Source organism: Telmatherina bonti (genome assembly GCF_933228915.1).
Source record: "Telmatherina bonti genome assembly, chromosome: 2".
Lineage (NCBI taxonomy): Eukaryota > Metazoa > Chordata > Actinopteri > Atheriniformes > Telmatherinidae > Telmatherina > Telmatherina bonti.
This window is the reverse complement of record NC_136620.1, coordinates 15,449,721-15,464,554: the sequence shown is the minus strand read 5'-3', so window position 1 is coordinate 15,464,554 and position 14,834 is coordinate 15,449,721. Positions and strand designations below refer to the sequence as shown.

General features: G+C 38.4%; 1 protein-coding gene across 3 annotated transcripts in view; it reads left to right on the top strand.

The window, feature by feature from the left end:
* bcar1 (BCAR1 scaffold protein, Cas family member) overlaps nt 1-14,813 on the top strand; it is a 69,564-nt gene extending 54,751 nt beyond the window's left edge. For all 3 annotated transcript variants that reach the window (XM_079255345.1, XM_079255343.1, XM_079255344.1), the window contains 6 exons: nt 1,574-1,723; nt 5,328-5,423; nt 7,206-7,592; nt 8,367-9,233; nt 11,678-11,767; nt 12,922-14,813. In XM_079255345.1, coding sequence (XP_079111471.1) covers nt 1,574-1,723; nt 5,328-5,423; nt 7,206-7,592; nt 8,367-9,233; nt 11,678-11,767; nt 12,922-13,464 — 2,133 coding nt within the window. In that variant the 3' untranslated portion in view covers nt 13,465-14,813. The remainder of the gene's footprint in view (nt 1-1,573; nt 1,724-5,327; nt 5,424-7,205; nt 7,593-8,366; nt 9,234-11,677; nt 11,768-12,921) is intronic.
* The last annotated feature ends 21 nt before the right edge of the window (nt 14,814-14,834 follow it).

The following is a 14,834-nucleotide window of genomic DNA, read 5'->3' as shown; positions in this document are numbered from 1 at the left end:
AAAATCCTGAATTAATTACTTCACTTTTGTTTTTATTTAACTGAATGAAGTTCTTACACATCCGCTCTTTAATTTGGTCAATGCATTTGATTAGTGTTTGAATTGGACTATAGTCCCCTGTTGAAATGGTTGTGTAAATATGTGTGTGATCAACATTATTATGGAAATGTATGTATTTACTTGTTTGCCATCATTTGAGCAAGTGGGAGCGTGTAGATGTTGAATAGCTGTGGCCTTGAGATGGAGCTTTGGGGAACTGGTTACTTTAGTTAACTCAGGTTTATTGTTACATGAAATAGTCTCTGCCTGTTAGATAGGAATCGAGCCAGTCAAGTACTGGACCAGTTTAATACTGGTCCAGAGAGTCCTACCCAGTTTTACATCTGTAGCTGTTGATAGACAGCTTATTTGACCGTTTTGCAAAAAAATGAGGTTTGACATCAGCCTGTAGCTCCTCATGAGCAACAAGTCTGAGTTCATTTTCAGGATCTTTCATGTTCTTTAGTGACAAAACACTTGAACGGTATTGACAGTTCTTGGGTGATAGCCAGATGTCTGTTTCTCTGTTGCCAATACACACGTGGAAACATTCTCTCCATTTATCTGATTGACAAATTGATCTATTGATCACTCGTCCATTTGAACCCTACACAATAGACACACTTTACACACTAATGCTAAGTGGATGTGTGTGTGTGTGTGTGTGTGTGTTTGTGTGATGAAGTGAGAGTAACAGCCTGCTGAGCCTTTAAATCCCTTTCAGAGATCAGAACCATGGATCGATTCTCACCACTGCAGAAACATCCCTTCCCTTCATGCATGTAAAAGCAAGTGTGTGTATGTGTGTGTGTGTGTGTTATGTATTAATCACTACTGGGATGATAACTGCTTAATTCCTACGTCGATGGTCAGCTACTTTTCTTAATTTTCAGACAGATCTCTCTCTAACCCTCAGAAATGTGAGATTTCAGATTAATTTTAATTTTTTCTTGCCTGTACCCACCCAACAGCACACACGTGTTCATAAGACACACAATGTTTTAACCTAAAACTTCCAAATGAAGGAGTCAGAAAGGGTCCAGATGATCTGTTGGTTTGGGGCTCTGGCTTTTTGTTTTTGTGATATCTGGAGAGGATGGGACCATTTAAGACCCTAACTGGGGTAGGTTTACTGGTTCCCAGGCTGACCGGTTGACTACACTCAAACCATATAACACAGTTTAAACAGGCACACAATAGGGCAGCCTGGTTCCCACGGCGACGATGACTGGACCCCTGCTCTGTTTTCATTGCCTGTTGGAATGAGTCTCTGTTCATTCAGCGTGACACAATAAATCCTCCCTCACAGATCAGAAAGTCGTCTCCTCTCTGTCTGATGAAGCTGCAGCCACTCGGTTCTGATCCAAAGTCCGCTAACACACCACAGTAAACTGTTTGGGATTAAGATGAAGGGTTTCATCTTTCCTTTTTCTTTCCTGTACATGTATAAAGCTTTTGATGTTCTTATTAAACGCTGTGTGGTTACAAAGCATTTGTCTGGACTCAAACTCGCCTCTCCTCTCTATGCTTCCAGGTGGTGGTTCCGACTCGTGTTGGACAGATTTATGTTTACAACACAGTGAAAACGGACCAGGACGAGTATGACGTCCCACCCAGACATCAGCCTCCGACCCAGCAGGACATATACGATGTTCCACCAACCCGCCAGCAGTACAATGCACAGGTCAGACATTGCTGCGTGTTGGACTGGATTCCACTTCATCAGGTCCACCTTCTAGCACCGGGTTGGACCCCCTTTTTCCTTCAGAACTGTTGACAAGATATTAAAAAACCTTCCTTAGAGATTTTCCTCCAAATTGACATGAAAGCGTCACACAGTTGCTGCAGATTTATTAGCTGCACCTCCATGATGACAGTCTCCCCTTCCAGCACATCGGAGGTATTTTACTGGATTTAGATCTGGTGACTGCAGAGATTGGGAGGGCGTGAGCGAGTCATTATTTAAAAAACTAAATCACAATTTAAAACACTACAGTCAGCAAAAGGAGCATGATTTATTTTCATGTTACACCAGGGGTGGGCTACTCCGGTCCTCGAGGGCCACAGCCCGTCAAGTGTTCAGAGTTTCTCTGCTGCAAAACAGAAATCATGACAATAGAAACGAGCCACTGTGGTGTAAATTTCATAAATAACATCTGACAGCTTATGGTTTAGTACAAGGACAAATTATTAACAAGTTCTAGAGGAAACTTCAGTGTTTCGGCCACAAGTTGCATCTTGTAGTTGGCAAATGAAGCTGGTAATATCTCAACTTTGCATCTTGTTAGAATACAGAACAGTTCACGATGTCACCTCATGGTAATCCTCCAGCTTGTGTGAGAAATACATTTCTTCATGAACACTAAACAGAAGCTGGATTTTAGTTGATTTGTTGTTATTTGACTTCTTGTTGCCTCGCTATCATCTCCAACCTGTCTGGCTATTCTCCCCTGGCATCACAAGACATCTCCAACCAGACAACTGCTGCTCACTGGACGTTTTCTCTTTTCCAGAATATTCTCTGGAAACCCTGTTGTGTGGAAATCCCAGTAGATAAGCAGTTTCTGAAATACTCAGACTAACAAGCATGCCATGTTCAAAGTCGCTTAAATCCTTCTTCTTCCTCATTCTGATGCTCAGTTTGAACAAGTCCTGTTGACCATGTTTATATGACTAAATGAGTCGCTCCCGTGTGATTGGATAATTACATATCTGTAACAAGAGGAAGCTAAACAGATATTTTAAGGGACACACACAGGCTGTGTACGAATGGCCACACTATTTCCTCACCTCTCACTTGCTATATAGGGCTACACTATGCAGCGCATTACATAGTGAACTCATTCTTTTGGCGATTCGGACACGAAGCTGGCTATTTTCTTCTCCTCGCAGATCACGTGACGACTAACTGTCACCACGGCAACCACCACGCATCATTCCAAATCGAAGCTTGTGTGAAAATATTCTTATATTGTACTTCATGCTTTCTTTTTTGCATATTCATCCAACAGTACATAAAAAAAAAAGATCTTTAGTTTTTTAACCTGCTTTGACATTCGTGTCACTTGTGCTACTTTGAGCTCCAACCCACAATGCATTGTGGTCTATATTAACCTGTTTAGATACCATTGATGCTCAATATTCAAGATGCATTGTGGTCTATATTAACCTATTTAGTGACCATAGATGCTCACTAGTTTTTAAGATGCATTGTGAGTAATTTTAAGCCCACTATGTTTTTCTCTCTGGACATTTGGACACCCCTAGAAAATAGCTTGACCAGCTACAGTCTGTGACGTTGTAGGGGTGATGATTCTGGACATGCTTCCCTCTGTGCTCAGTGTTTCAACATCATATATTGGCGTCATGTTTCTGTCTTGATGATGTGGGAGAGCGGCATTTGTTCCAAACACTTTGTGTACAAAACAAGCAAAAAAGAGTTTATACAATCCATATAACATCATGACCGGCCTCCACTGCTACCCTCCAGTCTGAGGGAGTTCATTTACATTCACAACATCAGATTTATTCATTTAAACCTTTATAGAAATCCAGTATCTGTACCCATCCTGTGGGATCAATTTTTCCATCAGGTGAGTCGACCACACGCTGTGTTTTCACAGCTGAGGGTTGGATCAGCATCCTGACATCATGAGGTTTTCTTGTTTCCCTGCAGCTTTTACACATTTTCTCCTGCCTCATATTCCTATTTTTATCCTAATTAACTCCCATCTTGTTTTTCTCCTCCTTATGGCACATGTTGTCTTCCTCTTGGATGTCAATGACCTTCCACTTTTAGCTTTTCAGTGTCAGTGTAATGTTTTCTCGTTAAACAGTGCTGCTCAGCATATTCAGGGTGTGTCTGTGTATATTTATTAAGTGAATAAACAAAAGCTTGTTGGTTTCCTGTTTCATAAAAGCAGAGGAAATCACAAAATCAGATTTTAAACTTTATGCAGAATAGCTGCATTCAAGCGGTAGGGAAATAATATTTAATTTTATGTAAAAACAGATACATTGTTTTCACCATTGTTCATATTGCTTCAGTGCATCTAAAATGTTTTTAATCTGTCAGCCACACCCAGTAATTCTGGTCGGCAGGCCTAACTTTGAGACTGGTTACTTTTATCTGAAGTTAAGACAGCTGCCTAAATTATTTTTATATCACCGTTACAGGCAAAGTCATCAAACATGTAGATAAATTCTGCGACCTAATGTATCAAAGTATTTTTGGCTTTGCAAGGATGTTTTATTTGGAACTGTGGTGGAGCAGGGTAACCAATCAGATTTAGCTATCTGCTAAATAAAAAAAATATATATTTATGTAATCTATTTATATATTAACCCTCTATGGCATAACTTTTTATTTTATGAGGAAAAAAATATTCCACCCTAGTTTGGGAGCTTGGGGGAGTCCTTATAATATATCAGTGTGTGTGTATTGAATTTCCCTTTGGGGATTAATAAAGTATTTTTCATTTCATAGACCTCTCTTCACCCACTGATGCACACATATATACATACACATGTTCATTCCATGAAGTATGTTAGTCTACTGACTGAATCCTGATTTCCTAACTCTCCCCTAAAACCTGATTCTGGAGTCCACTCTTCTTCATCATGTTCTTTATATCCATAAAATATTCGTGCTTCCATTTCCTGTGAGTAATAGTAGACAGTAAAGCAAACAATTGATTATGTTGATAACTATGCATCCCACTATAACTATAGTTCACACAAAAGTGGTGGAACTGCACAATGTTGCCCTGAGGCAACGAATGAAAAATTGCCATTTTAGTGAATAAATTTAGACAAAAAGTATCTTTAATGAATCAAATATGCTTCTTTACTTATTTATGCACATCACAGAAATTATTTATACAAAGTTGTTTAAATTTAAACATGTTAAAAAGTTAGATTTATCTTACCTTTTTCTAGCAGTGTGTCCAAGTCGACTGTGTTCCCAGAAAGGACTGTTTCACCCCAAGAGGAAAGGTCAAAGCCACACCCAGCTCAAATTTCATTGATCTCAAACTTATCATGAGACTTTTTATGTGATGTTTTGATTTAAAAAATTTAGAGGGGCCGTGTGTGGGCCAAAATAGTGGTTTGTTGCCTAAGGGCAACACCATGCCATAGAGGGTTAAATTACTTATTTTTTCTCTCTGCGGTGTATACTGCTTACACACACTGATTAATGTGTGTCATCAGTGATTTCCGACGAGTTTTAATACAACTCCAGCTGAATTTGTGTGAAAATTCTTCTTCTTTTTGTCCTCTGTGTTCAGGTCTATGATACTCCTCCCATGGTGGTGAAGGGGCCCTCTGGTGGTCAAGATATATACGACACCCCGCCAAGCTCAGACAAGAACACGCAGCAGACGGTAAGATTTCACATTTATACTCAAATTTACTAAACATTAATATAAATACTTCAAATTTATATTAACATTTTGTCGTTTTTGTTTTTTTGACAATTAAAGATTGTAGAATGATCTTGGCACCACTTCTGCCTCTGCCTTGAAATATATTTCCAGTGATGTTATTACATTTGCTTCCTGATTTTCAGTTTTAGACCTATAACAATCAAATACATTTAGATATAAGGAAGTAATAAGATTTAATATACGTGTTTACGTAAGATCTTTTTAAAACTAAAATTAAAATGAAAAGGCTGTTGCATTAAATATCCCAACTTCCCAAAAGAAGAGTCTCATCATGGTAAAAGCACTCTAGAAATTACTTTATTTATACAGCAGCAGTTCATAATAATGACAGACAAACATGTAAAAACAAACATTTCAAATAACAACAAATCTGACTCAAGTCATACTTACAAACATGGTCCAATTTAATACAACTAATTATTGTCCAGTTATAATTCAGTAAAATTATATCCATTATATGATCCACATTAGAGCAGTTAATTCATAAAAGCCTTTTCATTAATAGAGTTACTTTACTAATAAAACCAGCAGACTGGATTCTTTGATTCAGTCCTCCATCCTGATCTGCACAAGCAAAATGGAGGGGAAAAACTCCACCAGACCCAGGAAGGCTCCCTGCAGAAGGAAAACATTAGAAGAAATAGTTATATGTAAGGGGTCGGACTCCATTAAAAAATAAATCTGGTTAATTACAGTCTTTATGATTAATTCATCTTTATTAATCACATTTTAATCACATAACAATATTTTGCCCCAAAAATTAACTTTTTTTTTTTTTTTTTTTTTAATGGATTTTAGTGGATTACTAAATCAAATAAAAATATTTTAAACTCAGGCTATAATAATGTCTGGAAAAATATAGTTTAATTTAATTTTATTCTTAACATTAGTAAAAATAGAAAATAACCCTGGCCCGAACTAAACAGACCTAAATTTAAAATGTCTTTTAATTTAGCTAACAGCTCCAGTCTACAACATTAATTTAAAATTTTTTTCATGTTTTTTTCCACACTCTTCATTGATAGACGTTAAAGCTAGAATGGGATCAGGCATTGGCAACCTGTCTGGTCATGCATCAGAGGTGATCCCCTGCTTCTCTGACTGCAGCGTGAGGACCAAGCTTCATGTCTGTTTTTTGGATGGAGAGGGGCTTACGCAGCAGCCGCTACTCACTAAAACTCTTTAAGAATACCAGAAAATGTCGCCGGACTTGCTGATAGTTGCATTTTCTTTAAATATTGTTGCTAGAGTGGTCTGAAAAGTCACTAAATATAGTGCCAAAGTGCTAAGTTTTTACTACAATTAAATGCGTTAATTTTCTTTTGTAATTAAATAATCATAACTAACGTGTTAAAGTCTGACCCCAATTTAAAATATCAAAGAGATCCACAGAGCTCAGATTATCCTGCTGTGGGTTAACTTCATCCACATACAAACCAGATATTAACCAGAGCCAGACGGTGACTTACTACAGAATGAAACTGGTTGAAATGCAAGTTCGATGGAACGTTTCACTAAAAAGGTTAAAACACAACAACAAAAATCAAGAGAGAACAACTGTAACTGCAGATGTGTTGTACAGATATTTTACAAGTAAATATGTATTTATCAACTGATAGAAATCCTTTAAAACTGATATTGATCCTCCTGGAAGGGATCACCGCCAAGCATGAGTGTTTTTCAGGGAAGTGAATGAGATCCGTCTGTCTGTCTCTTCAGGTTTATGACTTCCCCCCATCTGTCAGCAAAGACGTATCTGACGGCCATCCAGTCAGAGAGGAGACATATGATGTGCCCCCCCACTTTGCCAAATTAAAACCCGCAGGTCCCTCCACTTCTGGTCCCTACTTGCACAACAATGCCAGCGATGATGACGAGCCACCGATTCCTGAAGATGTGTATGACGTCCCACCCCCTCTCTTGGCGGATAAGCATCATGAACCGGACAGGGGGGCGGTCAGCCAGCCCCCCCAGGAGATCTATGATATCCCCGCCACCCTGAGACCTGGAGGCCAGCCTTCGCAAGACGTCTACGACTTCCCTCGTGAAAGAGAGGACAGAGGGGGAGACAGGGGTGACCAGTATATTTACGACGTCCCACCACAGGTAGGGCAGGTTTTATTCTGTTGCCATGGTAACAGGTGTTCCTCTAGTTCAGTGTTTTTCAACCACTGTGCCGTGACACACTAGTGTGCCATGAGAGATTCTCAGGTGTGCCCTGAGAAATGACCCAATTTCACCTCATTGGTCTAAAAAGCAGCTCTGCGTTCATCCAAACATGTCCCAGTGAAATATAATAAAATTCCATGTTCTTGTGTTTATCTGATTTTTATTCAAGAGGCTTTGACAAGAACTTTATGGACTTTATATTAATAATATGGACTTTAAAAAAAAAACACACACATTTTGGTTTGTGGTGTGCCTTGTGATCTTTCAGTGAGAAAAAGTGTGCCTTGGCTCAAAGAAGGTTGAAAATCACTGCTCTAGTTGATAAGGATTTTTTTTTTTTTTTTTTACTTTTCATTGTATTTCAGTCAGTTGGGATAGTGCAGGTTAATGAGCAAAAGTAATTTAATTTTGTCAATTATATTTGCATTGTAAAATTTACCTCGTCCTTTTATTTACCAATACTTACTGGTGCCCCAGTAAATACCAGTACTGGAGACGGAAAATCACCGCTTGTTTTTTCCTTTTTATTTTTAACAGTGTAGATAAGTTATGTCAGTGGTTCAAACCAAATATGATGTTCAAATGAATTTCCTTTTTTTTCCCTGTCATCTATATTTTAATTGGTGGAATAAAGTGTGTGACACATTTCCAGTGTGTATGGTTTTTAAAGTGTGTATGACTTCCTGATTTCTTCGTGGGTGTGTTTTGCAGGTTGTACGTGATGCCCAGTCATCTGGAGAGGAGCTCGCCATGTCTTTTAAACGTCTGTCCGCTTCAAGCACAGGAAGTACGAGGAGCAACCACTCCTCTTCATCGTTGGACATGGTCCCTGTCCGGGACACCTCCTCAGTTCCTGGTCCCATTCCAGGGAAACCCCTCATCTTGGATCTCGATCAGGCGATGGAGCATCTGTCTCGCCTCCAGCAGGCCGTCAAGTCCAACGTGTCCGTCATGATGTCATTCATCACAAGTAACTGGAGAGGTCCGGCTCAACTGGAGGAGAACCTTCCCGCCATCCATCAGGCAGCCGACCGGGTGCGCACCTCTGTCCGAGACTTTCTAGAATTTGCTCGAGGTGCGGTGGCGAATGCTGCGCAGGCCACAGACCGGTCACTGCAAACCAAACTGGGCCGTCAGGTGGGCAAGATGGAGGAGGTCTTCCAGAGTTTAATCCGCCACAGTCAGAGCTTGGACAGCATCTCCTGGTCGCACACAGTGCTCGCTGCTCCGCCGCCAGGAGGGGACGACTTAGATCGACTGATCATGACTGCAAGAGGCATCCCTGACGACGCTAAGCAGCTCGCCTCTTTCCTCCACGGTAACGCCTCATTGCTTTTCAAAAGGACCAACCGGCAGCAGCAGCAGCTGCCTCTTCCTCCAATCCCAGGGGAGATTAGCGGTCACATGACAGGATCAGGAAGCGGAAGTTACCAGGGAGGGGAAAAAGTGCACATTCAGTCTCGGCCCCTCCCCTCTCCACCAAAGTTTACAGCTGCAGAGGAAGAGGAAGGTGTAGACAGGCCATATGAAACCACAGAAGAAGGCTGGATGGAGGACTACGATTATGTACACTTACAGGTAAACACACAAACCCAAGTATGTTATTTATGCCCCCCCCTCCACTGTTACACTTCTACTATCAGTCTATGTTGTTGTTCTGGTTGAAATATACTTAATTTTATTAGACTTTGATCAATATTTATTGTTTTTAGTAACAAAGTTAAACTGTCCCTTTCAATATCTGCTAATTCTGATCCAAGGTTGCAGAACTGTAACATTAAGTATCTTAATCACAACCATAATAACAAACAAGAACAGCAGTAATATAATAATAATAATAATAATAATAATAATTATGATAATAGTACATGTTTATATTTTTTATTTCTATTTATATTCTTGCTGATCCTCTACAGACAAGATGCTTCCATCTGCTGGCTATTTTCGAAAAGACAGCTCCACCGCAGCTCATCGGGAAATAGTGATAGATCTATTACATTCCCCTTTTATAAATCACCCTTTAATTATAAAAACTACAGATGAAATGCAACCCCTTTAATAATAATAATAATTATTATTATTATAATAGCCTACTAATTAAAGCTACAGGTGACAACCATAATTGTTTTTCATTTGCTGTTGTTTTAAATATAAAAACTACGGATGAAATGCAACCCATTGGTAATGATAAATATTATAACAACAACCAACAGCTGATGGTGACTCAGCCTACAGCCCCCACAATTTTAAACAAAATGGCTGAACCCATATTCCTCAACCAATGGATGTTAAGACAATCTGAACGTGTTTAGAGCGCGTTCAGATTGTCTTCAGAATACGTTAAGGCGTTCAGAACGCATTCTCTGTACGTGCATTTTGAGGATGTATTGATGCACATTTTTGGCACAACTGGCCTTCCACAGTGACGTTACTACCCTCTAAGCAGAACGCCATCCTGAGGTAATTGCAGAGCTAATAGCCAAAAGGTGCGGCAGCAGCAAGTGAACAGACACCTAAAGCAGAAACAGGAGTTCAAACAGATTGTTTGTATATATGTTTTGTTTTTATGTATATATTGCTGCTGAATAAATCTTAAAAACTGACACAGTTGATTTTTTATCAACTGATTGTGGAAATCTGGCTCGTGATACAGTCTGTAAACTTGGTCATCATGCAACTCTTTCAGATTTTCTGCTGTTTAAAAAGCAAAGTAAAAATCGACAATACTTAGGAATCGCAATTTAAATCAAATTGACACCCAAACATCGTTAAAAATCTAATTGTGAGAAACGCATACAATCCCAGCTCTAGCAATAAGGGGTTGTTGTTTAGTGTCAAACGTCTCAGAGTTTCTCCAACTCTCTCGCTCTACCAACATAAAACTAATTAATAACTAAATTGAACATGAATGTAGAGCTAATAAAAGCCATTTCATAAGATTTCTTGGATTTAACAGCTAACAACTCCACCATTACACTGTCACAACAAATGTTGCAAGTCTTAAAGAAAGATTCCAGTCTTTTTCTGAGATCAGTCATTTTTTTTTAATTTTTTGAAATTTTTTTTTATTGTTGTTCACAATATAGTTTAAACATCATCTCCATCAGGCTCCTCTAAGAACAGCCTACTAATATGTTCAGTTGATTATTGTGAGTTATTTCATAAAAAATCTGTACTGAAACAAAACCCATGTGAACAGAAATGATATACACAGTACAAAACTATATAAAGATGCAGTCTGTCTGTAATACCTTTGAGTTCACTTTTTTTTTGGATCCTCATTGGTGTTTTCATGGGAATTTGAGAACTAGCCCTTGTTTTTCTGACTTTAATTCTCAAGAAAGAACCAATCATCAGAATTTAACAATGGATTGCCAAAACCCCTTTTTTTTTCAAGAATAATGCTCCTAATGCCCTCTGACAATCTCTGACCATCCATCTGGAGAAACGCTATGCTAAAGCATGCACTCCCATGAGCCTTTGCAGCTGTGTCAACTCAGAACACCACCACTTTTCTGTCCATGACAGATTAGAGTAGATTTATCTCTTACTGTTCTTGCAGCAGCTGCCTCCACCAGCAGGTGGAGCCATAGTCCATCACCTGTGTGACTGATGCCAAGCGGCTCTGCAAGCATGATAATAACACATGTAAACAACTCAGCCTGTGACTACTTGAAGATCTGCAACATGAGGACTTCATCTGGTTTTAATGTGATGGCTCATCTGTGTCCATGATGCTCATCTGAAGTACAGATTATTACTGGCGGAGGTCATTTTGGAGTCATTCTGCCAGTTTTTTTGTTTTGTATGTGTTCAATGTCCAAACACACGACTTTAAGTTCATGTGTTCAAGTATGAAGAGCTACATTTGTAAAACGTGTGATAGTAGGAACTAAGGCATCTTACAGTCGCATACACCTCATTGTCATGGAAATTGAGTTAAAATGTGTGTGTGAGCAGGCGATGAAGGCGATGATTTGTGTGTTTTCCAGTTAGTGTAACTGTGTGTGTTGTTCTTTCAGGGAAAAGAGGAGTTTGAGAAGAACCAAAGACAGCTGCTGGAGAAAGGAAACATCATCAGACACAACAAGACACAACTGGAACAGCAGCAGGTACCTGTTTGCTTCTGTTTGTCCACGTCTTCCTTTTTATTTTAAGTCAGTAAATACGAGTCGTCAGAACCTTTTTATAAGTAAATTAAAAAGAAAATAGATTTAATTCAGATCTGATTAAATAATTTGAACTCTAGTAACAGGACAAAGAGGACAAGATGTTTGTTTAAAACTAAATTGCAATTTCACTCATTTAATTGGTTAAAAATAATAGTGATTCATTAAAAATATTTTATGAACTTTTTTATAAAAGAACATTTTAATTAAAATGAATATTTACACTTTTTAAATGACCAAATAATTTAAAATACACAACTGGCTTTTCTTTGTTTAAAAAAGACTGTAGACCTAATAAAAATGTAAAAAGAAGTTATTAATTAATTAATTTTTAATTTATACTTATTATTAATAATTGCATAATTAGTCTAGACTCTGGAAACTGCAAACAAGATATTTGAATCTTGACTCAAGGGAAAAGAAAGGGAGCTGACCTGAGGGTGCATCACAAGAAAGAAAAATATATATTCAATTTTTTTTAATTAAAAAAAAAAAAAGATTAATAAAAGATTTGAGTTAAAAAAAAATTTGATTGGTATATTTCTATATTTTTCTAAATTAATTGTTAAATAACGTCTTGTTGTGAATAATGTGACAGAAAGAAGTTATCTGTTGCTTCTTCATAGTAAATGTATGATGGACATGAGTCCTGATCAGAGTCAGGATGCTTTGGGGGAGTTTGGAAAGTGCGCTAGAAATTTGAATATTTCAGATTTTATATTTCTGTATATATGTGTATATAAGTATATGTGTGCATATATGTATGTATATGTTATTATATATATGTATCTAGATATGTATGTGTGTATATATATATATATGTGTGTGTGTATATGCATGTATATGTATATATATATATATATATATGTGTATATATATATATATATATATATATATATATATATATATATATATATATATATATATATATATATATATATATATATATATATATATATATATATGTACATTCCAAGGAGATCAACCCAGTAAATAATCACTTTTATCAAGATCAGATTTTTTTAAAATAATGAACTACTCAGGTAATCATTTCTGACTATTGGTGAATACTAACTCTTTTTTTTTCCTTTTCCAAGATTAAACAGTTTGAACGCTTAGAGCAGGAAGTCAGCCGACCAATCAACAACGACATGACTGGCTGGGTCCCGCCTCCCAATCACCTTCTGGCCAATCAGCTGGCCAAGAATGGTGCCGAGGACCTATCATCCAAGCTGTGTCATGGTGACCGGCAGCTCCTCCTCTTCTACCAGGAGCAGTGTGAGCAGAACATCACCACGGTAACCAACGCCATCGATGCCTTCTTCACCGCCGTTAACTCCAACCAGCCGCCAAAGATCTTCGTGGCGCACAGCAAGTTTGTCATCCTGAGCGCGCACAAGCTGGTGTTTATCGGCGACACGCTGTCCCGCCAGGCCAAGTGTCCGGAGGTCAGGGCCTGCGTGGCCCAGAGCAGCAACACCCTGTGTGAAAAACTCAAAGACATCGTCATCAGCACAAAGACAGCAGCACTTCAGTATCCTTCTACAGGAGCAGCCAGAGAGATGACGGAGAGGGTGCGGGAGCTGGCAGGGTGCACACAGCAGTTCAGGATGGTGCTGGGACAGCTGCTGCTGATGTAGGAAGTCCCAGTAACTCCTGTCTGACTGTCCTGGCCCCGAATCATTGTCTGAGACCCCCTCTGGGACCAGGAACAGTCTCCTCCTTCCATTATCCCACACACTCTCTAAGGAACATGAAATCTCGGATGGTCTGTAAAATAATCACTGTAAATATTTAAGTTTAGAGACATAAACCGAAAAACAGAAATTCCACTATATGAATAAAAACTGAATGTGTTTTTTTTTGTTGAAGACAGAGAAGATGAAAGATAAGTGTAGTTTTTAGACCGTATAAATAATTGTTATTATTATTGCTCTAGTGTATAATTATGGCTCTGATTCCTGTAGGATTATTATGGATGTCTAAAATCCAGATTATATGTATGATTCTATATCATGGAACATCCGAGCTCCTCTGTTGACAAAGACTGACTCTAAAACACACTGGAGCGCACACACATCCTCAGAAGTCACCTGACGACCTGGTTGGAACAGCGATGATTTCAGCTGATGTGGTCAGGACTTTCCTCTGAACTGAACAGCTGCAGTACTGTAGGTGCACCAATCATGGCCATGGTGCCATCTCTACGGCTTTTTGGAAACTGTATCTCTGTTGTTTTGTAAGAGGCATGTATTACAGAAACGTGTAAAAGGGTTAAAGAAACAGATGCTATTAAAGCTGGGTTTCTTTTTTTTTTCTCTCTAATGTCATGATACCATCTTTTTCATAGATAAAAGTGCTCGTATCACCTCACCACAGGTTACTGATTTGTGCCCTTGCAGTTTGTACCCTGTAAAGACCCGTATTGTACCTTTTTCTGACCATCATGCAACCTGATTTAAAAGTAGAAAATGTCTCTAATCAGCCTAAAAAGAAGATAATACCTTTTCTAAATTTCCCTCAGATAAAGCATTTTTTGTTTTCCATCACACACATTCATATGCTAGTGAACACATCGGAAGCAACGACACTTCAGCATGTGGAGAAACAATATAAATATGAGAATTATGTGCAAGCAAGCTTTTAAAAACAATCCTTTAAATGTGAGTTAAATGCATAGCCTGTGTATAAAAGAGGTTCAACCAGTCAATTAAAAAATATGTGCTCATATAGAAAATTACATATGAGCACTTGTATTTTTCCTGAAACATCAAACTAATTTGCTTTGAGTGCATAAGGAAAATATAAAGCCTTTATCTAAGAGTAAAGCTTGTTTTACCTTTTTTTTTTTTTTTTTTGTTCGTTTGTTTTTTCTCCTAATGTACCCTACACTTAGTTAAGCTGCTGACACTGCGGCTAGGGTCTGTCTCGGTCTGATCTGTGCCCTTCCTCTCTAGAAAAAAGTCAGAAATATCTCCCTTTCTCTGCATTCTTATATTTTTCCATACAA